Source organism: Saccopteryx bilineata, chromosome 8, assembly GCF_036850765.1.
Source record: "Saccopteryx bilineata isolate mSacBil1 chromosome 8, mSacBil1_pri_phased_curated, whole genome shotgun sequence".
NCBI classification, from domain to species: Eukaryota; Metazoa; Chordata; class Mammalia; order Chiroptera; family Emballonuridae; genus Saccopteryx; species Saccopteryx bilineata.
Genome location: NC_089497.1, coordinates 7,218,779 through 7,244,303, shown reverse-complemented (window position 1 = coordinate 7,244,303; position 25,525 = coordinate 7,218,779). Strand labels below are relative to the sequence as shown.

The window sequence follows — 25,525 nt, the reverse complement described above, 5'->3', positions numbered from 1 at the left end:
GAACAGAATATCTTTAAGGGAACAAAAAACGTTGACAGTGAAGAAATCAGAACCAGAATCCACAGAAACAAGTCTATTAAATATTAGAGCAGAGTAAAACACACCTGTAAACCAACAATGGAGGACAAAAATGTCCAGCTGAAATGTTCATTTTAACACTATTTTGTCTCTATTTTTTAATGCTGAAATATTTGGGAGAACATAATGCATTTTGATCATGTACTCCCCCCCAATAAAGCCCTTACCAATATAGTAATAATGCATGAAATGTAGATGTTCAAATGGGGAAAACATTTACTCCATTGTTATTTTTAGATTAAAAAATCTCAATGTTCTAATATCTTCAACTAAGTCTCATTATCAAAAAATATACTTTAGTTATCACAGTTTAAAGAAATTAGGTGTTATTTATTTTATTTATTTATGTTTCTTTAGAATTGACCAAAACCAAGTGCTTCACATAACCAACAATCTGAAATGACAGGACAATAAACTCTTACTCACCATTGCTTGTTCTATTTTGTTGTCAATGGCCACACCACCTCCCCCAGATGCACTGGAAAAAATTAGAATAGTTCATTAAATTATTCTAAGAAATGTAATCTGCCTTCCAACTCTTAAAATAATTAAGAACATCTGTGTTTTACAACAAAACAAACCAACAAACAAAAAAGTCATTTGAAGCTTATTAAATAGATCTATTCTCACCATTTCAGTACTCAGAGTTATTTTAAAAATGAGGACATCAATAAATAAGTTACTACTAAAAATCCTTTCTGGTTTCAACTTTTCTAATATGGCTATGACTAAATATGCTACTTTAAAAGTCACTCTCAATTTTACTCAGGAGTTCTCAATTCAGTGAACTTAAAAAGACAAATTTTGAATGAGCAGTATCCTCTGTCCATACTTCTTAAAATTCATTTACCAATTATCTACCCTAAATTGCCTTTCAGGTGGAAATCCCAGTAGTTACTTATTGCATTAAACTTCAGATGATGAATTTTCTTCTGTAGATTTGGTATTTTAAATACCTGGTTTGAAAATGTTTAGATCTGGCTTATAAAAATAGTTCAGAGGGCTTTAGGGTAAACAGTACTCGAAGGGTTGGTTAACAAGGAACTCACACTCCGGCAGACCTACAAGCTTTGATTGTAGGTTACTAGCTGGAAAAATCACCTACTAAGGTATGTAGTTTGGACCAGTTTTTCCTGGAAATAACTGGAAGCAGTCTAGCTGGTAGGTACACTTAAACTTCAAATATCAGCGTAGCATGTGTATGATCGTAACACAGAAGGCTGGATAACTGTCATCTTTGGCAGTCTACACTGTCCCATGTATTAACTTAAATAGTAAAAGAGTGAGGATCTATATCCTTTTCTTGGTGTTTTTAAAAATTCTAAAGAACAGTTATTAGGTTTTCATATATAGACAAATCTGATACTTTAATCCACTTCATCAATACAAAAAAAAGGTCTTTAACCAATTTTATATAAAACTTTACTGAATACTCTTCATAAAGTATATCCCATCTAAAAAAACCTGGATTCCAATAAATATCTTAAGACTTTAGATGGTGTAGGCCCTCAATATTATTTCAAACTGGGGTTCAGAAATATCTGTCTGATGTAGAAATTCCTTTTATATTATAATTCAAGTAGATCAGGTTATAATTCTAGTTCTACCTACTACTCATGTGACCATTAGCAAATCAATTAACTACAGAACTTCAGTTTCTCATCTGTAAAACGAAGGGATTGATATCAACGCCTCACTGGATTCGCCACTTCTAAATCCTCAAAACTCTGAATCAATATGGAAAACATTAAGCTTGTTTATCTGAGCAGTAACTACATTAATCAAAGCATACTACTTCACTTTTTGCTGCTATTACTTCTAAGATGAAGAGGGGCTTCTATATACCTAAATAATTGGAAAGGATATGTATTATATATATTAATAATATACATATATCACTAATAAATACTCATATTGGCCACAATTTGGTAAAAATGATAGTGATAGGCACAATTAAACTTTGCTTGCCTGACCAGTGGTGGTGCAGTAGATAGAGCATCAGCCTGGGACGCTAAGGTCTCACGTTCAAGGCCCTGAGGTTGCCAGCTTGAATGTGGGATGATCAATATGATCCCATGGTCGCTGGCTTGGACAAGGGGTCACTGGCTCGGCTGGACACCCCATCCCCACCAAGGCACGTATGAGAAGCAATGAACAACTAAAAGTCACAACTATGAGTTAATGTTTCTCATCTCTCTCCTTTCCTGTCTCTCTTAAAATATATATATATTATAATAGATATATATAATATATATTTATATTATATATAGTTTGCCTGAGAATCTTAGATTACACGTTCAATTCTTTCAACACATCTGTTTTAAACAGACACCTTAAATGCTCACTGTAATGCCAGTTTTATAATATTAACAAGCAAACTAAAACCCCAAATCCTTAAAAAAGGGCCCACTACTTCTTTTGATAATATAAAGTTAGTAAATTTCTAAACCATTCCCTTAGCTAAGACACAATAATTAGCATGCTATTCTTTGATGATTTAATAAATTCGAGTCCTGACTCAGCCCTCCTTTAATAGAGGCGGTTTTCAGAACATAAAGAAATGTTGAAAACGTGTCCCTTAAAAGGTATTACTACTTCAATTTTGTTACGTGTTGCAGTTTAGTAGAATTAAATCAGTCACAGATACAAGTATTATCACTGTAGTGACCTTTGTATTTTGGAGGTGTTATTTGAGAATTCTATGACCAACTGCAGTGGTTCACAATCCTAATGCCAGAGTCACACGGAGGTCTTGTTAACAGAGGTTTCTGGGCTCCACCTACGTAACTGCTTCAGGAGGTCTGGCATGCGGCCAGAAAGTTACATTTCTAACAAGTTTCCAGGTGATGCTGCTTCTGCTGCCCTACAGACCATATCACATGTACTTTGAGAACCACTGGCTCAGAGATGAAAGTTGCAAAGAGAAAGAGTAATAAAAATGAATCTATTTTTAGATTTGCGCAGTAGCAGTATCGAAGCCAACAAGGTTTCATCCGATGCATGATTATTGCTAATTGAAAACCTTAGCCCAGTCTACAGAACCCTCATGGCCGTGAACCCTGAGCTCTGTCATCTCCTCTCCTCTCCCCATCCATCCAGCATATCGCATTATGGTCTTACATACCTAACTTTCCATCTGTGGAATACACCTTCTCTCAGGTTTCCACGCCTCTGCAGAAACGGCTCCCTCTATGGAAATGCTGACAGCCCCAATTCATCTGGCTATCTTTATCTTGTTCCTTAGGAGCTCCCTCGCCATCTTTTCTGTGCTGCCCTGATCTCCTAAGGCTGTACTAATTATTCCACCCCTCCTGTGGTCCATTAATCTTCACAGACTCCTTCTAGGGCATAACCAGAACATAGTCTAGCAAATTCTGGCTTCTCCATATACTCACTGTGAATTCTGGGAAATCATTTACTCTTTCTAGACCTCATTCCCCCCACCATCTAAAAAAGGATTATATGCCCTAATTCATAAATCCCTGTGATGATTAAATGAGTTTCAACAATACTATTACTGTTAACTCCGTGCTCCTTGAGGGAGGCACCTGGCCTCCCTTACCTGCATGAGGAGTGGACAGTGCTTGGCACCTGGGAGCTCAAACGCATGCTGCAATGACACACGCATGCTGCAAGAGTCACTATGACAGCGACGGGATCTCAAACAACAGCTGCTTTATACTAGGACACCATTACAAATTTCTGAGTCGACTAATCAGTAGTTTTGAAAGTGCAGTCCCTGGACCAGCAGTATCAGCATTACTTCAGAACTTGTTGGACTGTAGATATTTGGTACCCTTGAATTAGATACCCTTGAGGCGGGACCCAGGACTTCTACTCTAACAACTCCTCCAGGTGATTCTGATAAAAACTAGTTTGAGGGTCACTGCTTTAAATAGCCTGATTTAAAATAAAGGCATCAATATGGTAGGTTGTCTTAAACAAGCATTTAAGTGGGTATTCTATTTGAAGATCACAAAATGTGGTTTGAGAATATTGTTTCAATGAGGGCAACAAGCTTTTTATTGTGTTAAATGTCAACATAGTGGTTTCAGCTTCATGTTCTCCTTTAAAATGAGAAAGATCAATAGAAGCAGAGTAATTTTCTTCCGTTTGCTTCCTTGACCTGACCTGACAGTAGTATATATACTGTACCTTTTCTTTGTTATTACTGCATTCACCACACTATAACGTGATGCTTAACCAGTTTCTGATCTTAAGTTCTTTAATGGAAGGCTTCCTAAGACTTTATAACTATTCTTGTAGCCTGACTGGTAGTGGCGCAGTGGATACAGAGTCACCCCAGAACGCTGGTTCAAAACCATGAGGTGCCAGCTTGAGTGCAGGATCAGCAGTATGAGCCCAAGGTCACTGGCTCGGCTGGAGCACCCTGGTCAAGGCACGTATGAGAAGCAATCAATGAACTAAAGTGCAGCAGCTATGAGTTGATGCTCCCCCCCCATCCCTTACTGTCTCTGTCTTAAACAAACAATTCTTGTAAAATTTTTATTTGTTTTTTGTTTTTAAAGAGAGGCAGAGAGAGAGAGAGAGAGAGAGAGGTGTGTTCCTGTACGTGTCCTGATCAGAGACAGAACCAGAATTCTTGAAAATTTTAAGCACTATGTACTATATAAAGGTAAGGGATAATTGAAATAAAAAAACTTCCGGTTTACTCTGGGTCACCCTTTTAGAATAAAATCATACCCCGATAAGCATTTACTAAATGAATTAAAAATTGTGGGATGGAGAAAATGGACATAAATATAGAACTGTGGGGGAAAAAACAAGAATGACTATATTTTTTGTACAATTGATTTTTACTTACTGGAATTGCAGCCCCCAAAGAACTGAATGAGCAAAAATTTAGTTTTAAGAAGTAAACTGCAACCCCATTCAGAGGAGAAGTAACACTCAAGAATCCAGGCCACAGAGAGAGGGCATGGCTTTCCATGCTGCTCATAGTTTAATCCAGTGGTCGTCAACCTGGTCCCTACTGCCCACTAGGGGGCGTTCCAGCTTTCATGGTGGGCGGTAGTGGCGCAACCAAAGTATAAATAAAAAGATAGATTTAACTATTGTAAGTTGTTTAATAAAGATTTATTCTGCCAAATGTAGTGAAAATCCGATATAAAGTACTGGGTAAATAATTATTATTATATGCTTTAACTTGCTGTAACTCTGCTTTATAAATTTTATAAAGTAAAGTGACTTCCCTACTTTATAAATCACCATTACTGTGGAACTGGTGGGCGGTTAGAAAATTTTACTACTAACAGAGATACAAAAGTGGGCGGTAGGTATAAAAAGGTTGACTACCCCGGTTTAATTCAGCAAACAGGCTCCTGCCCATAAGCTCTCCATCCCAGGCCTCCTCGCTCATACCAAACCCGCTCAAAAGACAAGGGGCCAGACAGAAGCCTACAGCTTCCCAAGTTCCCCACAGCGTCATTGTTCTTAACAGACTTAACTGCTCCACTCATACTCTCAGCTCGGAAACTTGGTACAAACCATCCCGTGTTTCCTTCTAAAAATTAAAACCAGAGTCATGCTAACCTGATCTCATGTTAAACAACAACTATGAGGAATCAACTTTTTCTTTTTTAAACATTTATTTATTGATTTTAGTAAGAGAGGAAGGCAGAGAGGAGGGGAGAGAGAGAGAGAGAGAAACAGAAAGAGAGAAAGAGAGAGAGAGAGGAACACTGATCTGTTCCTGTATGTGCCCTGACTGGGGATTGAACCAACAACCTTTGTGCTTCGGGACGATGCTCGTCTAACCAACCGAGCTATCCTGCCAGGGCAGTTTTTCCTAATGTGGACAGAGCCTTTATGGCTATTTGTTTAAAATAAAAATAGTACAAATTTCTTCTCTTACATTTGACTACTTTTTCTTCTGTTCTTCCCTCAGTACAAATCAACAAGGTTGAGAAAAAGCACACTTACACGACTGCCTACTTTGTGGCAGGCAGACATTACTTTGAGTCCTTACTACAAACATGAGCAACACTCCCATTTCACAGTTGAGAAAACTGAGGTCAAGTAGCTTACTCAAAGACATGATGCTAGGGACAGGATTCAAACGTAGACCTAATTAGAGTCAAAACACATGCTTTTTCTACCATAAGAGTAAGAATGTGAGAGAAAGCAAGTACTAATAATGACCTAAGAGAAATAGAGTTGTGTCTGAAGAGTGGTGTGAGTTGTGAAACTAAGCATGGATACAAAGATTAAAACTGTTCATAATTGCCATTTATCTTATCTCGCACATTCCTAGAAGAGGTTCAGCTCTGAGAACAAGGGAGGTAACTTCTTGGAAAAGGCACTTACTCAGTGATCTTTAGACAGCCAGGAGAGTTTACCTATTCACTAAGAACAAATGTTCTTTTGGTGTGTTAGAAAGCTGAAGACATCTTTAAAATATATGTATCTATACACAAAATATTGCAAAAAAAAAAAAAAAAAAGACCATGCTTTACTCAGACCCTTCTAATTCTCTGTGTTGAGTCACTATCACAAAATCCACTACTAGAATTTCCCAAATTACAAAATCAAATCTTTTGTATTAAGAACTTCTTTGATTGAGCTGGCAAATCTGATATACTTATGTTTAAGCCTCCTTACCCAAACCAGGTAAATATGATTCTTCATAAACAAATAGAAACTACAATCATTCTTAAGAGGCCAGTCCTCAGGAATCACCTACTGTATCCATTACACATCATCTATAACTTTCATCACCATGCCTCCCCACCCCACACAGTAAACTCTAGAAATAACATCACTATCACTAAAAAGCAATAATTCTAACCTGTGTAACATTTTGCTTCTTGCCTAAGAAATACATGTTTTGTTTTCTGAAAAGAAACCGTTAAGCTGATTTAAAAAATAAAAAAATTGAATGATCCTAGTTTAGCAAGCTTGTGAAAGTAGGAAAAAAATCCACTCTTTGTAAGAGGAATTAAAAAAAATATTTATAGTTTTACACTTAAATTAAGAGGAAATAGTAATTCTCCTTACAAAAAAGGCTAAATAGAGAAAATTCATGCACACAATCTCTGGCCAAATGCAAACTTCTATGATTAAGAATAAAACTATCAGAGCTAATAGTAAATTAAGATATGACTTAAAACTTTTATGTATTCTAATTATCAATAAGTTCTACCAACACAAAAACAATGTTACATTTCATCATTTAAAAAAACTCAGAAATGACCCATGGGAATTTTTAATACCGGTTACACAAAGTAAGTGATTTTTATGAATGATGAAAGCTATTATTCATGTTAAACAAAGCAGTTAATGGATGCTCACATAACTAAACACTATAATTTTCTCAAGCAACCATTCTTACAATAGTGTGGAAAAAAACTTTTACCAAAGAGTTGTTAAAAACCCAGCTAAATATTTATATCAAGGTCGATACTTGTTTTCAGCATCTACAAAAACTTGCTCATCAATGCCCTCAGAATATTTTACATTCATCTAATTCATTTTAGGTCAAAATCTTGGCCAGAAAAGAATGTTTAAAAACAAATATAAAGAAAAAGGTACCTGCAGGATTGTACTAATGCCAGCTTCCTGGCTTCAGATGTTACTCTGGCCTTTCTAATTATATGTCCCAAATGTAGAAAAATAAAAAATAACTTCAATGATTTCCGTAAAATAGAAAGTACTTCTATTAATCTATGTGTAAGGCTAGAAGCCCAAGAGAAAAATGGATAGAATTCACATGGACAGTTCACAAGAAATGACATGTAAAACACTTAACCTCTCATTCATAATGGAAATACAAATTAAAACAATAATGTAATAACCATTTGCCTAAACAGACTGGCAAAACAGTATATTAAAATTTAATATACGGTTAGTGAGGCTGTGGGAAAATAGGCCTTCTCATGCAGTGCTGCTGCAAGTGGTATAACAGGTCTAGAGGGCAGTTTCGTTTTATCTAACACAATTTTACACACACACACACACACACACACGCTAGATCCACTCTGTGAGCCAGTAATCTTGCATCTGGGAATTGATCTTATAGATATTTATACATACAAAAGAAATAATGTATTTACAGAGCAGCACTGTTTATTACAGCAAGGCTCCTGCCAACAGGGAACTAGTTAAATAAATCATGGTAGAGCCATCCATCCAACTTGAATACTACCCTACCCATCTATAAAAATCCCACGAAGATGCATTTCTGTGTACTGAATTGGAAATTTTGTGTCCTGGAGACCTTTAAGTAAAGATACGAATGTGTGTATATTAGCATTTGTGGGAAGGGAAAGATGATATCATACGCTGTATTTGCTTGCATGTGCATAGAGAAACTAGAAGGTACACAAATACAAACTAAGAAAGTGGTTATCTGGGAAGGCAAAAAGATGGGAGATGGGCAGAAAGAAGTAAGACTACTGTCACTGAGTTTTGGAGAAAACCCATTCCAAAATGAAAATGACTCATGAAGTTATTACCCTATCCAGTGTGAACTCAAGACATGAACGAATGGCCAACAGGAAACAGAATAGGGAGAAAGGACTCCATTTTCTTTAGAAACTATTTCATTCTAGAAGATAAGGTACTCTGTTCCACATAAGAAACAACAATCAATGTTAAGTTCTATTTGTGATTTGTAAAATTTATTTCCTTGGTTTAGGGGTGAATTATAGTCATTTAAAACTATGGTGTAAGTAATGTCCATAACTCCCGGTATAGTTATTTCTATTCAAAGTGATTCTGGTAAGTAAATAGCATAAGTTTGTATTAAATATACAATAGGCTATGTAAACATACATAGTAAAAATATTACATTAAAACTGCATTTCAAAGAAGGTCCAGATAAGATTAATATTAACTTTACCTTCTTTTTCTAGATCTCTTCACATTTCCAAGTTATGATATTTGGAGGAAATTATTTTAGTATTTGGTAGTAAAATTCTGATATAGTTTTTTCTTGTAAAGCCACTTTAAGTAAACAATTCAAAAACCAGCTTAATGTTTTCTATTAAAACATTCAAGCCCTTGGCCAGCTGGCTCAACGGTAGAGCATCAGCCCAGTGTGTGGGAGTCCTGGGTTTGATTCCCGGTCAGGGCACACAGGAGAAGTGCTCATCTGCTTCTCCCCCCTCCTCATCTCCTTCTCTCTCTCTCTCTTCCCCTCCTGCAGCCATGGCTCAAATGGTTCAAGCTGGATGCTAAGGATGGTTCCATGGCCTCAGATGCTAAAATAGCTCAGCTGCCGAGCAACAGAGCAATGCTCCAGATGAACAGTACAGCGCTCCAGATGGGCAGAGCATCGATCCACAGGCGGCTTGCTGGGTGGATTCTAGTTGAGGTGCATGTGGGACTCTGTCTCTCTGCCTCCCCACCTCCCACTTAATAAAAAAAATTAATAGATAAAATTCAAGATGGGAGATATACAACTTTAGTCTAAAACACTAGACTGATACAAAACTGAAATATGCACAGAAGTTTTACCACTACAACCCAAGTATTCCAAATAAACTGAGAAAGTTTAATATTTTATTATTTTAAGTTAAAATACTTAAATGCTATAAGAACACGAAATCATATCTACCTAAGATAAATGAGTCTATGCACGAGCTAGTTATTTCTTATCAGGATAACATTAAGCAAGATTTGACAGGATGAAAAATGTATTTCCTTCCTCTGAGTCAGAGTGAAATAAGAAAGGTGTGAGAAAGGGGTAGGAGGAGGCGACGTTTCTTCAGTGGTGGAGTGCTTACATTTAGAGTAGGCACTCTTGAAAGAGATTTCATTGCACTGTTTACACAGCAGCAATACACATGTGATGACAGCACAATTTCATTACCAGGGAATGAAGGATACATGCTAAGGGGTTTAAGACCAAATTAAAAATCTGACACTGGCTACTTAAAAATACTTTCGGGAGACTAGAAAAATAGCACATGACTGACAATGATCAAGATGGAGCTGTACCCTGGTACATAAGAGTAAAAAGGGGAAAGAGATTAGACAGGATTTCAAATTTTGTTTTTATTTCTTGTTCAAACACTGAACAGACTCTAAACAACATAGTTATACGAAAAGGAATAAAGTGTAGGTAGTTCCATATATTCATTCTGGATATTCTAAAACCATTCCTTAGACTTTTGGGATAGAAGCTGATTGGCAACCAGCTTCTAAAAACATCAGAATTTACCAATTAAAGTATGCCATAATCTAGTAAATGATCTATGATTTTTCAATACTGATTGTAAAAACTATCTTTCTAAGAAAGTACAACTTTTATTAGGAAAGGAGAGAAAAATTCAATAAAAATTATTTTTTTAGATTTTTAAATTTATTTATTTTTAGAAGGGGGGAAGAGCAGGAAGCATCAACTCCCATATGTGCCTTGACCAGACAAGCCTGGAGTTTCGAACCAGCGACCTCAGCATTCCAGGCTGACACACTGTCCACTGTGCCACCACATGTCAGGTTTGATAAGGATTGTTAACATAAATTAAGACATTATAGACCTCAACAGGAGTTCAGATTACTTCAGCTGTGTCAGGAAAAGAGGGAAGACTTAGAAAAAGCCTTCCTGGGAAAGGACTGCATGTAACAGCCATTTTGTTATCAAGATCAATTCTCCTTCAAAAGGCTAACACAGCCTTCCTTCCCCTTGACTACGAGGAAACAGCACTTACACTGCCTGAGGAAATTCTCATGGTGTAAGTGCACAAAAATGAACAAAACTGGAGGATCAGGGGAAAGAAAAATAAAAACCCTAGTAAGATCTGTTTCATTTCACAGAACAACAAGCACTGACTGTTCTGACATAAAAATGGGCTGGGGGTGGGGTGGGGAGAGAGAATCAGAAACTCTCTTACTAATGATTTCTAAGGCTAACCACTGCCTTCTTTCTCCCATTCCAGATGCCAGCTCCACTTTGAAACTGGGCACCCTAAACTCCCTGAGACGCTCCATGGTTCACCTGCCCTCTCTTTGCTCATTCTCTTACTATTTGAATACTTCTGTGGCTATCCCACCGTTCAGCTAAAATATTTTCCACAAAGGCTTCTTGAACCCTTCCAGCAGTAGTATATAATAAATAAATAAATAAATAAATCGTCAAACTACGTTAGAAAAGTAAAACAAGAGAAGCAGCCGAGTAGGCCATGCCCCACACCGCTCCCGGCACTTGCCACACAGGCGCTGTAGGAACAGCTGCACCTGTTTCGTACAGCACAAAACCCACTGGAGGCCGGCAGCCACCTACTGAAGACTTCGTGTGCTGCAGGAGCAGACTCACAGATCATGCACTGGGAATGTGAGCACTAAATGTATAGTTGCCCTAGCTGTAACACAAGGCAGTTGTACTGGATCATCCCCAAAGCTATTTCCTATGTGTAACAGGGAAATGATTTTTTCCCAGCAGTCCTTGGCTATGGCTAATGCTATCATTTTAAAATTGAGGAAGTATTCTTTAATTTCATTCCTCCTTTTCAGTCTGAAACCAAACTTGCCATATGTTCTTGCTGCCTAATATGTAATTCATATATATCTAGGTAATCCAAATTCCTCTGGAGGCAATGAGTCATAAACCCTGAACTAACGTTATTTCCTATATAGCCAAGTCTCAGTAACATTTATCTTTCTTGATGACACTTTTGTAAAAAAGGGTAAATCTCAATCTGTCCCCTCTGCACAATGTCCAACACTTGATGAATACTGGCTGGAATAATATGAAGCTGGACAGTGTCCACCAGTGGGAAGATCATTAGATGTGGAATTAGTAAATAATGTGCAGCCTGGCCTTGCCTCAGCTTTGCTGCATCCTGAGGCAAATTACTCTCCTTGGGTCTTTTCCCTTCATCATTAGTTTCAAAATCTTTTATAGAACTTAGTGTAACCAATCATGAAATGTGATTAAAAATTTTTTTTTAAATTTTTTTTGGTCTAGGGAGTGGTAAGAGGGATAGACAGTACATTTAAGACAGGTACGGAAAAGAAGTTCCCTAAGCAAGCAAGGTAAGGAGGTGCAGCAGGACACTACAAGATGCTTGGCCGTGGACATTAGACAAGGTCAAGTGATCCAGTATTCACAACTGAAGCACAGAGGATCTGTGAGAGATCAGGGGGATGGTAGGATGAAGGACAGGGACTCACCTATAATAAAAAAAATGCCAAGGGGAGATGATTCATGTGCTACAGGAAGAAAGCTAGATTTTGTTGGGGGTGATGAGTATCAGAGGAACCTGGGAATAAAGATGAGAAAATGAGAAATACAAGTTCCACTTGAGACTGAATTCTGAGACACCTGAAATGTAGATGCTGGAAATTTGAAAAGGAGGTTGCTGGAAACAGGTACCTAGAACTCAAGAGTCACCTCTGGCCCAGACATGTAGACTGGAGAGCTGTCAGAAGGTGGCAGCGGCTCAAACCGAGAGAGAGGAGCTTGCTTACACAGGGAGAAGGCAGACGGGGTCCAGCACTGAACACCAACACGGGAAACGTATGACTGCCTTTGTATTTGCCGTTTTTCCCTCAAGCTTTCTACTACTCTTTCCGACTAAACAGCTGTTCCTGAACAAATCCTCTCCCTGCCATTTCCACAACAAGGCTTAACCAAATGAGAGAAAAGAAGACTATCCCCTGGAATACCAACTGCTAAATATTAGTGAAGAGCACAGATAATTTTGCTCATTTCATAGAGAATCTTTTCATTTATGTCCATTATTTGAAAGTGCAGAGATGTTACTTAAAATAGTATTATAGAAAAAGAATAATTCTATGGGCAATATATTTGACAAAGTGAAATTATATTAGGCTAGCCATTAGGATCATCTGATCAAAACCCAGTTTTTGTTCCTTAATTGTTAATCTTTCTTTGCTACGTTATAACCCTTCCTAATTTTTCCCCAAAGTCCAGGGATAGTGATAAATAAAAAAATAGAGGTTACAGAGGAACTGTTTCAAAACAGGGATTAACCCAGAAGAATAAAAGTAAGAGTACCATTAGATTTTTAAAGAAATGGTTGCTTCATTCACATTTAAAAATGGGTCAGTACTAAGCATGATCATCACCCCTAATAAAACGAAGATAATTTTATATTAGGGGAAAAAAATCTGATCTATTTTACCTTTAATAAACCAAATGTTTTGCATTTCGGACGTTTCAAAAATTTAGAGTGGCTTGGGTTTGAGCCAAGCATCACACTGCTCATCTTCAATAAATATAAAGAAAGTACTGGGAATATACACTCTGAAGAGTTAGTTTCGTGGGTTGTCAGTTTACTACCACTTCTTACCTCTCTTGCTCTCTACTTCATTCTGGGGTTAAGAGAGTTTACCTCTTAGCACCTGTCCACGCAAAAGGCTGAATTCTCAAGGAATAAGGAAGTGGCTAAGAGCACACGCTTTAGCATTACATAAACTGGTTTTAAACCCCAACTCCACTACTTACTAGTGGGGTGATCCTAGCAAGTTAACATACTGATACAAGTCCCCTCATCTCTAAAATGGGGTCAAAGGATTGTTGTGAGGATTATATGAGACCTTTGATAATAGTAAACACTTAAAAAAATTAGTTTCTTCTTTTGTTTGGATCAATTTAGACTTTAACACTATATAAGGTCTACTATCTCAGTATATCTTAAATTATAAATAAAGCAGTGAAGTATAAATAAAAATCAATTATAATTAGTATTAAAAAAACAGCCTTTGTAAGTATGTCTCACCTCAAAAATAAAATAGTCCTGGTTATGCCTTAATTTTACTTGATTTCTTTGTATTCAATTAGTCACGTTAAAGATTTAATGCAATCATCCAGCACCCATTCATGATCAAAACTCTCAGCAAAGTGGGAATACAGGGAACATACCTCAACATGATAAAAGCCATCTATGAGAAACCCACAGCCAACATCATACTCAATGGGCAAAAATTAAAAGCAATCCCCTTAAGATCAGGAACAAGGCAGGGGTGCCCCCTTCACTCTTATTTAACATAGTCCTGGAAGTCCTAGCCACAGCAATCAGACAAGAAGAAGAAATAAAAGGCATTCAAGTTGGAAAAGAAGAAGTAAAACTATCATTATTTGCAGATGATATGATATTGTATATAGAAAACCCTAAAGTCTCAGTAAAAAAACTACTGGACCTGATAAATGAATTCAGCAAAGTGGCAGGATATAAAATCAATACTCAGAAATCAGAGGCATTTTTATATACCAACAATGAACAGTCAGAAAGAGAAATTAAGGAAACAATCCCCTTCACAATTACAACCAAAAAAATAAAGTACCTAGGAGTAAACTTAACCAAGGAGACTAAAGACTTGTACTTGGAAAATTACAAAGCACTGATAAAAGAAATCAAGGAAGATACAAACAAGTGGAAGCATATACTGTGCTCATGGTTAGGAAGAATAAACATCATTAAAATGTCTATATTACCCAAAGCAATCTATAAATTCAATGCAGTACCAATTAAAATACCAATGACATACTTCAAAGATATAGACCACATATTCCAAAAATTTATATGGAACCAAAAAAGAACACAAATAGCCTCAGCAATCTTAAAAAAGAAGAATAAAGTGGGAGGTATCACACTTCCTGACATCAAGTTATACTACAAGGCCATTGTCCTCAAAACAGCCTGGTACTGGCATAAGAACAGGCATGTAGATCAATGGAACAGAACAGAGAACCCAGAAATAAACCCACAGTTCTATGGACAACTGATATTTGACAAAGGAGGTAAGGAAATACAATGGAGTAAAGACAGCCTCTTTAACAAATGGTGTTGGGAAAATTGGACAGCTACCTGCAAAAAAATGAAACTAGATCACCAGCTTACACCACTCACAAAAATAAACTCAAAATGGATAAAAGACTTAAATGTAGGCCGTGAAACCATAAGCATCTTAGAAGAAAACATAGGCAGTAAGCTCTCGGACATCTCTTGGAGCAATATTTTTGCTGCTTTATCTCCACAGGGAAGTGAAATAAAAGACAGGATAAACAAATGGAACTATATCAAACTAAAAAGCTTTTGCACAGCTAAAGACAAGAACAGAATAAAAAGACAAACTACACAATGGGAGAACAATTTGACAATACGTCTGATAAGGGGTTAATAACCAAAATTTATAAAGAACTTGTAAATCTCAACACCAGGAAGACAAACAATCCAATACAAAAATGGGCAAAAGAGATGAATAGACACTTCTCCAAAGAGGACATACAGATGGCCAATAGGCATATGAAAAAATGCTCAACATCACTAATCATTAGAGAAATGCAAATTAAAACCACAATGAGCTATCACCTCACACCAGCCAGAATGGCGCTCATCAACAAAACAACACAGAGTAAGTGCTGGCGAGGATGTGGAGAAAAGGGAACCCTCCTGCACTGCTGGTGGGAATGCCGACTGGTGCAGCCACTGTGGAAAACAGTATGGAGATTCCTCAAAAAACTAAAAATCGAACTGCCTTTTGACCCAGCCATCCCACTTTTAGGAATATACCCCAAGGACACCATAGAATGGCTCCAAAAGGAGAAATGCACCCCCATGTTTATGGCAGCATTGTTCACAATAGCGAAGATCTGGAAACAGCCCAAGTGTCCGCCAGAGGACGAGTGGATTAAAAAGCTTTGGTACATATATACTATGGAATACTACTCAGCCATAAGGAATGATGACATCGGATCATTTACAATAACATGGATGGACCTTGATAACATTATACGGAGTGAAATAAGTAAATCAGAAAAATAAACTAAGAACGATATGAATCCATACATAGAAGGGACATAAAAATGAGACTCAGAGACATGAACAAGAATGTGATGGCAACAGTGGAGGGGGGTGGGGGGAGGGGGTATGGGGTGAAGAAGGAGTGAGGGGTTGGGGGAGGGGAGGGGCACAAAGAAAACCAGATAGAAGATGACAGAAGACAACAATACAGCGCAATCAAATGTCAAAATAATCTAGAGATGTTTTCTCTCAACATATGTACCCTGCTTTATCAATGTCACTGCATTAAATTTAATAAATTAAAAAGATTTAATGCAATCACAAAATATATGCTATTAAATTTTTTTACTTGAGATATAAACTTAAAGTATTACTTATTAGCACAGCATTCCTGTGGACTGAATTTTATTAAAGTTCTTACTGATTCTCTATAGAATCTTAATGTTTCATTGTATAGGATAAAAACAATCTTAACTTCCTGTGGGAAGTTCCAAAGGCCAATGAGATATAATTGAATTAATTAAAAAAGAATTCCAACAGTGTTTAACTAAAATTATCCCACGCCTTCCTTTAGTGTTATGTGAAATTTCAACAATAAATATTACTCAACACACATCAAAAGAGTGGGAAAAAGTGTTGCTTTGCTTCAAAACCATGTATTTACTTGAGAATCACTGCTTTGTAATGACCTAATTTAAAAAGGGATTCTGGTATAGGACAATCAAGTATAAAGTAGCAATACTATAAAATCTAAAGGGTTTTAAGGTTTTCTTTTTATTCAATCAAACAGAACTGTACTCAAATAGGTACACTGTAAAAGCTTTTAACAGCTAACAACCTTTCCTCATTTCAATACAGAGCCATGTCCTTGAATTCTAGCCAGTAACTCTATAAATATATAGTAAGTGATAGAATTTTACAAGTTTGTAAACATTAATTTGTGTAAAATTTTATGATGAATTCTAGATGTCCATCATAACCTGAAAATCTGTGCATTCAATTTAGATTCTAGAATCAGACTCTTATTTGAAATAAAACACTTCACTTACATTCTCTTTGCTCTCTTCCTTTCTTGCCAAAAGGCCCCGGCTCTCTGTGATTCTTCCGCAGATAATTTGAATATTTTTCTTGAATTAAACCATAAAGGCAGAAACTATGTCCACCTCAAGGGTTTATTTATTACAATACTTGGTATATAACTGATGTTAAACATTTAATTGAAGTAAAGATGGAATAAAACTTATTACATTTAATATGTTATCTAATTATATTTGTAAGTTCAGTATGTTAGGCTTATTATGCCAGTAAGAAGAACTAAAAAATTAATTAGCTCTTTCAACTACTAGAAACTAATTAGGCCCTGGCTGGTTGGCTAAGCAGTAGAGCATCAGCCCAGCATGTGCATGTCCTGGGTTTGATTCCAGTCAAGGCACACAGCAGAAGTGCCCATCTCCTTCTCCATCTCCCACTTCTCTCTCTTTCTTCCCCTCCACAGCCATGTCTTGATTGGTTTGAGTGCATCAGTCCTGGGTGCTGAGGATGGCTCTGTGAAACCTCCACCTCAGGCACTAAACACAGCTCACTTGTGAGCATGGCCCCAGGTGGGCAGAGCATCGGTGGATCCTAGTCAGGGTACATGCGGGAGACTGTTTCTCTATCTTCCCTCCTCTCACTTAAAAAAAACAAAACAAAAAAACAAAGAAACTATTTAGAAGAGTGTCACTAGAATTCAGTAGAAGCAGGGAGATCTCTTAAGTCTTTTTCTCCCTGACAAGACACTTTAAATATAAATACAAAAATAATAAACCTTTTTTTGTGATGTTCCTTATGTCTGGTTGTTACTCACTAAGGAGAAAGACAGTGTAGTAGTAGCTGTATATTACAGGTAACTTAAGTGAGGAGAAAAACTTAGGTTTGAGAAATAAGAGTTAAAGCTCCATGGATTTTCAGGTTACTTTTGACAAAATTATGCCAGTGCAACTTAGCAGTTCCATATATGGATATTGATCATGGTGATGACAGTCATAGAAGACTTTTTAGAAAATAAAGTGAATTTTAAAACCTCTTAATGTTCTACCTATTAGATAAAAACCTTGAAAAAGATATTTTTATGTTAGAATCATGAATTTAGGGAGAAATCATTTTGTAAACCTAGTAAAAGGCTTAAATGCAGAATCATACCTTGTAAATATTCACATGGGTTCGCTACTCTACAGACAATGAGAACTGACTCTAAAGGGAAGAAATAAGAGAAATCAACAGCTGCCCTGAGGTGGAAAGGGAAGACCGAAAGCTTGCTGGTTTGGTCAGGTCAGATAGAGAAGAGAATTCAAACCCTCATGCCTTTAAACATGCCTCAAATAGAAGTGCTAAGTGAACGAGATGCAGGAGTCTGAAGAATTCAGATGCACTGATTCACTCTTTCCACACTCGTGGGTCAAAGTACATCTAAAGGAGTCCCATGAAATCTTTGCATCATCACAGGAATCATTAATTACCAAGTGGAAAAACATCCTTGTGATCTCTAGTATATTGAACAATGTCTGCTTACCTATATTTATTGTCTCATCTATTTTTGGAAAAAAACAAAAAATATCTTTAGAACTATTTTTTACTAACAGCAGTAACTATGGCCATGAACAGGAACCTATATTCTTGATTATGGCAGCTATGAAACCAAGTAACTAATCAGAGAATGCTCTCAGCTTAAAGTCTCCACTCAATGTGCAGCGCAGCGTATATTTTCACATGACCCTAATCCCTTCACTAAATGCTTTTAGTGATGGCAATCATCTGGTTTTCCTGCTTCACATTTTAGATTCTCTGTTGTACAGGAAGGGTTTAGAAAAGGTTTGAACATAAAATGGGAAAAGAAAGAAGACCAGGATTCCAAGATAAATATCACTGGAAGTATTCAAAGGTTAAATGTCAACTTGAAAGGTGTGTTGTAGACATAATTCAAGGATGAGAAAAGTAGCTAGAATAAATGACCACTAAAATCCCTTCCAAGTCAGATGTATAATTCTGGACTCAGAAGATAAACTGAGAAATGGTATTGAACAAAAGGCTTCAGCTATGAAGCCATACTCATCAATTTGAATTCCAACTCCACCACTTTTACAATATGACTTTACCAAGTTACTTAGACTCTCCAAAGGATAATTAATGGGACCACATACTGGGATTCTGTGAGCAAATGCATTAGTTTAGTGTTGGGCACATGGTAAATGCTCAATACGTTAACTATATAATTTGTATTGGTAAGGTTTAGTAATAAAAATCTAAATAAATATCATGAAACACAAAGAACATTAACTTAGAAGTCAGGTGGTTTGGTTTCTACACCTGCTCTTACCTTTAACTGTGTATAATAATTTTAAACATTTGTTCCAGATACCAAATTTTGAGACACTACAATGCAAAGGGATTTTAACGTGCTTGAACATTTATAAGGTGCTGCTAATAGGGTTAGGATATCAAATAAACATAATTCTAGAGTTTGAGGTTACAGTCTAGTGCAGGAGATAGGTAAGTTAGTGTGAGAAATGCTAAGACAGGTTAAAATTTTGCAGGATATTTTAGGGGCACATAATCAAGATTTAGGGTCAGGAAAGAATGTTCAGTAGAGGAATTGCCACATTTGGGTAGGGATAAAAAGCGACACACACAAAAATGTTCCCCGTGAAAACAACAGTAGGTATAGTTAGCCATGTTAGAAAGCTCAAATAATGAAGCGCAGTTAGACAGTTGTTGCATTTCCACGTAAGAAAGGACTGTGCTCTGAATGGGGATGAGAGGTGAAAAGGCTGCAGAAATACTCAGGAGACAAGCATGGCAGTGCTACGTGGTTAACTGGCGATGAGACGCCAGGGAAGTCTGAATGTAAGGAGAGATTCCCAGGTAACAGGTTTGAGTGCTTAGACAGCTTCCTATAGCGTACAGGGGACACCCAACACCATCTATATTATATGCCTTAGCTTAGCATGATGGAAAATGTAAAAAAGAAGGTCTAGACAGCATCCTGAGGACACCAGTAACACTTGAAATGATAGAAAGGAAAAGCCTGCCAAGCGTACTGAGAAGAAACAACCAGAGGCAGAAAGAAAAACGGGAAGGAATGGTTTCACAGATGTCAAAACAGCAATCCAAAACTCAAAACCCATGACATATCACTATGAGATTTGTGCAAACAGACAAATATTTGGAACACTAAAAACTCCTTAAAAGCTACTTATCCATGAATGCAAGTATTATTATTAATGCAAATATACTAAGGTCAGGAAAGGAATATGCGAACACTAAGAGTAATGGGGTAAAAACATGCGTTAAGTTTGATTGTTCTCATTCTATTTCCCAAACTACAATTTCAATTTTGAAAAGGCAAATATGTATATTTCTACTAAAGGAGCTGACATACAAATTAATTACCTAAAAGACTTTTAAAATAGGATTCTCATATTCTGCTGACCTATCAAGCTGTCTGTATATTTTTAACCAAGGCCCTGAACAAATAAGTTTCTACTTGATCTGCACACTATTTCACTTTAACTGAAGACTAAACAAATTCTTATGGTTCCACTATTTTTTAAGTAGTACTGTTATTGTGCATTTAACTTTAAAGCCATATTTAGACAAAGAAACTTTATTTTAAACACTTAAAAATAGGAAAACAGGGCCCTGGCCGGTTAGCTCAGTTGGTTAAGAGGGTCATCCTGAAAGGACAAGGTTGCAGGTTTGATCCCCGGTCAGGGCACACACAGGAAGCAACCAATGAATGCACGACTGAGTGGAATAACAAGTGAATGCTTCCCTTCCCTCTCCCCTCTCTCCTTTCCTTCTCTCACCCTACAAACAAACGAACAAACCCATGCATGTCCTGGCCAGACTGCTCAGTTGTCCAGGAATGTGGAGGTTGCTGGTTCGATTCCCCAGTCAGGGCACACACAGGAGCAGCTTGATGTTCCTGTCTCTCTCTCCCTGCCTCTCCCTCAAAAAAGGGAAAACAGTTATAATGTCTGGAGCTCATTTGAGAATAAAATTAAACTAATCAAAAGAATTCGCACAAAGTAGGTGATCAATAAAAATTCCATGTATTCAAAAAATAAATTTTGCTGCATAACTATTTTAAAGTAGACATAAATGAAAAATTTTTTTTTTAACATATTGCACCAAATCTTAAGACAAAAGATACTAGACATTAAGAAAGAGGTCCACCCCAGTCTTTACAATCTACTGCATTTACTTTGCTTCTTGTGTGTACTCTGCTAACATTATTATGAAAATTTAATAAAAACAAATTTTAATAGAATTATTCACAACTAAGGACAAATGGGAAACTGATGTAGCACTTAGTAGAGCGTTTTACATGGGATTCATCCCCTTACCAAGAAACATCAAAGTAGCTTTTTAACCCCTTTCCCAGGGTTTGCTATTTATATACCCTAAATATTACAGTGAGTTCCTTAATGGTTGTCCTACAATACTATTCTAGTAAGTACTAAAACTTTTATAATATATAATAAAATGGGCTTATAATCATAAGCATTACATCTAAATAGGTTCTTATTGCTCAATGTCACCCATTACATTTAATTTCTAAATAAAAAAATAATTTTGAGCCTGACCAGGCAGTGGTGCAGTGGATAGAGTGTCGGTCTGGGATGTGGAGGACCCAGGTTCGAAACCCCAAGGTTGCTGGTTTGAGCAAGGGATCACTCACTCTGTTGTAGCCCCCTGGTCAAGGCACATATAAGAAAGTAATCAATGAGCAACTAAGGTGCCACAACGAAAAATTGATGCTTCTCATCTCTCTCCCTTCTTGTCTGTTTTTGTCCCTATCTGTCCCTCTCTCTGTCTCTATCACAAAAATAAATAAATTTGAATAGGTTATTTTCTAATGTAATAAAAACAAAATTTTAGATAGTAAGCAAGTTGCCAAATTTACTACTTTGGCAAGTGCTTTAAAAAGATGGTTTTACAACAGAGGATGAACCATCACTAAATTCAAAAGAAATCAAATTTATGTATTCACATCAATATACAGTATCAATTCACTCATTCTCTTATCCTTCAAGTTTTCCAGGATTACTCTGCATTCCAATTTGCAGAGTCAATTGAGAGCCCAAGTTCTATTCAGAAAGCTAGATTTGAATCATAGCTAACAGCTCTGTGACCTGAGCAAGTTACTTAAGTTCTGTAAAACTTTCAATCTCCTTCTCCGTGAATTGAAGATACTGATAGTATGCATGTATAAATATGTATGTCGTTTGTTTATTTATTTATAGGAAGAGGAGTAGGAGGAGGGGAGGCAGAGACAGACTCCTGCACGTTCCCCGAAGGGAATCTACCAGGCAAGCCCACTAGGCAGTGACGTTCTGCCCATCTGGGGCCCTTGCTCTGTTACAACCATAACATTTGTCAGCACCTGAGAAGGAGGCCATGGAACATCCTCAGCGTCCGGGACCAACTCGCTCTAATTGAGCTATGGATCCAGGAGGAAAGGAGAAGAGAGATAGAGAGAAGAAGGGGGGGTAGGTAGAGAAGCAGATGGCTGCTTCCTCTGTGTGCCCTGACCGGGAATCAAACCCAGGACAGCCACACTCTGGGCTAATGCTATATACCACTGAGCCAACTGGCCAGGGTCCTGATAGTATCTATGTAATAACATGGCTGCTGTGAAAATTAAATAATGTGCCAAAAATATTCAGCTATGTCTCACAAGCAGTACCACTCAGTATCAGGACACATCTATACTGTGTAGAAATCCAATCAATATCTGGGCACAGAGACTGACAGTATGACATTCTTAAACTAAAAGGAAGTAGACTCTATTTGTTCCATCGGTCCACTTATAATAAATTAGCCTTAGATAAATACAAGTAAGTTACAATGTATTCATTAAAAGTTTCTTTAGTAAGTTACACATTTAGGTGTCTAACAAGTCTTGTCCCTTAGACACAAATATTCAATAGCAATGCTACACAATAACTTTTGAAAATCTGACAAACTCTGAACCTTACACTGAAAACTGAACATACAGTAATGTTCAAGCCAAAATTTCCTAAGGGTCTTATCCCCTGAAGCTAATGGTTTTACAACAGAGGATGAACCATCACTAAATTCAAAATCCCCTTATCTTATTAGTCACCCCTGACTAATAAATATGGATATCTTACACTAAAAATTAGAAATTACTTTCCTAATTACCAAAGTTATATAATTTATTGTAGAAAGTGAAAAAAAAGTATATAATATAAGGGACAACTGTTGTTAGTTTGTTTTATTTCCTTCCAGACTTCCTCTGACTTCAATTACTGGTTTAAGAAATCTCAGTTTATAAAATATGATCAATAGGAAATCATAGAATACCCTATCAAAAACAAATCAGAACATTATTCAAATGATAAGGATGGGTGGGTGGGTAGGTAGGTAGGTGAGGGAGTGTGTGTGTATGTTTAAGATAGAGAGTAACTCATCTCTGGTTAGGAATGAAGTCAGAAATAGATATGGTAGCTTGTTTAGATGATAATTGCAAATAATCTTAATAGACTTGCAGGATCCGTGCACCACATTTAAATAAAAATATTAATTCTACAATTGTATGACTTCAACATGTAACGTAATCCAAGTTTTTTTATCTGAAAAATATGATCTTCAGAATGCAGACTAAGATCTCATTCTAATCTAAACTGTATTATTCCAAGAATCTCTTTCCAAAGTACAGCTGTGTAAAAACAAAGCAAAATAAATAGGCACACAAAACAGGTTAAAATTTTTTTGTTTTCTAAGCCCTAAAATATAATTCCAAAAGAAATGTTTTAATTTTGGGGGCATACAAAAAATGTTTATTGACTTCTAACATACTCTGATTTGATATTGGCATCTTAGGTGTTCTCAATCTAAGAACTGAGAAAATTTTCTTGGCTTTATGTTTAGAGAGACATCAAGAAGAATGATGCTTTATTAAGAAAAATAAAATCCCCAAAGCAATAAAATTAATTAAACTTTAGTGTATGAAGGAAATGATTGAAAATTTATTTTTAAAGATTAACTTATTATTTTTCAAATAGCTCCTGCAATAATAACTAGAAAGTATTTGGGGCTTTCACCTATGTTATAATAAGCATCTACAGCAGATGCAATAGCAATATTTAAATAATCTTACTATAATATAGGAGGTCACTTTATTTTAAAAACTGATTATTTATTAAACACCACTGTAAAGATATGGCCTTTAGCTTCATGAGACTTCAAAAGGATTACATCAAGTATTTAAAATTCCAAGTTTTAACATATTTAATACTATACTTAGTTATACAATGTGCCCATTTTGTTCATCAATATTCATCTCAATACAATAACATCAGGTATAATACATAAAATCTAATCCATTAAGTCTTACCAATTTATGACCTGATGAGACACTCTTGTGGACAACATTCAGTCCTTAGAAGCTAGAATAACCCTCCAACCATGTGAGGGCATCACAACTTTTAAACTTTCGGCTTTCGATCATTATAATGTCACATTCCTCCTCCGATGCTGAATTCTAAAAAAAATTCTAGCAAAGAGTTTAAGTAAATAAATGTTTTAATCAAATAGCCTTTAAAAATCTTTTATAGCAAAGTGTTATGCTTTACCATGATCACACAACTGATATTTTGTACTTAAAAGTATTTTTTTAATGTAAAATAATTTCATATTTAATCTGTATACTTCAAACTTTCAATTTCAACATGGACTTTCAGGCCATCAGGAATACTTGTTAGTAAAGAGTCAACAGAAATGGAATCAATTATAGGTTTAAGCTCATGATCCAGAAACTGATGGAACACCGTAACTTGCTATGGACAACTTTGTAGTCCTACAGAATGGCACTGGAATTCTACTGTTTGGTCCACATCCATCTATGCCTTTCTTGGCTTATAGCACAGATGGCTGGATCAGTAATAATCTACACTGATCATTTAAATGCTCAAGATAGCAACTTTTGTACCTAAATCCTAGTCTGTCCCTACTACCCCCAGTTTCAAAATTAGACATCATGGTGGGAATAATAAAATGTCATTTATGTGTTCTATTCAGAAGTGGTCCTACTGTTCATCTGTATGTGGGCACTAAAGCAAATTGACAGTAGGGAGGTATAATCATGGTAACAATTATTTCATTAAGACTATAATCTTAAATTTATTTTTTACAAGAAAGCTTTCATTTGGGCATCTATTTTAATCAGTGAAGGGTAAAATCAATATTTTCTGTCTAATTGTCATTTATACTTTCAGTTGTTAGTAATCCACAAAAAAGGCAACCCACAGATTCAGGGGCATATTTTTGCCTAAATTAACCCCCTAATGATGTAATGGGGTGAGGGGGAGGGGAAAGAAGGAGGCCATTGTTAAGGAAGACCAATATGTGCAAAGCTAGAGAAGGCTCAAAGACAGCATTGTGAAGGAAACTCCGGCCACTCTGGAGATATCGGCCCCAAATGTAGGGACTGGGTTATGCTGTTCAAGGTTTTAACTTGCAGAGAAATTTTTCTATCACACATGGTCATTTAAAGTATCCCGTATAACCTGAAGAACTACTAGGATTTTTCCAATTTCCAAATATCTTCCCAAATGTAATCTCACAACACATTTGACTTCAATAAAATCATTCAACTTCACTGTCATTTGTCAAAGCACAGCCTTATAATATAATCACCTGGTGAAGGCAAA

At 36.5% G+C, this 25,525-nt stretch overlaps 1 protein-coding gene, 1 non-coding gene and 1 pseudogene across 4 annotated transcripts in view; 1 reads left to right on the top strand and 2 right to left on the bottom strand.

The window, feature by feature from the left end:
• TSC22D2 (TSC22 domain family member 2) overlaps positions 1-25,525 on the bottom strand; it is a 52,276-nt gene that overhangs the window by 3,782 nt on the left and 22,969 nt on the right. For 2 of the 3 annotated variants that reach the window (XM_066240667.1, XM_066240668.1), the window contains one exon: positions 505-556. In XM_066240667.1, coding sequence (XP_066096764.1) covers positions 505-556 — 52 coding nt within the window. Of the gene's footprint in view, positions 1-504; positions 557-24,210; positions 24,370-25,525 lie in introns of all 3 variants that reach the window. The other variant, XR_010726814.1, reaches the window with a different exon arrangement.
• Positions 3,031-3,115, top strand: LOC136312330 (U4 spliceosomal RNA; annotated as a pseudogene).
• Positions 20,968-21,142, bottom strand: LOC136312418 (small nucleolar RNA SNORA81). The gene has a single exon (XR_010727000.1). It is a non-coding gene; the product is annotated as a small nucleolar RNA SNORA81 (small nucleolar RNA).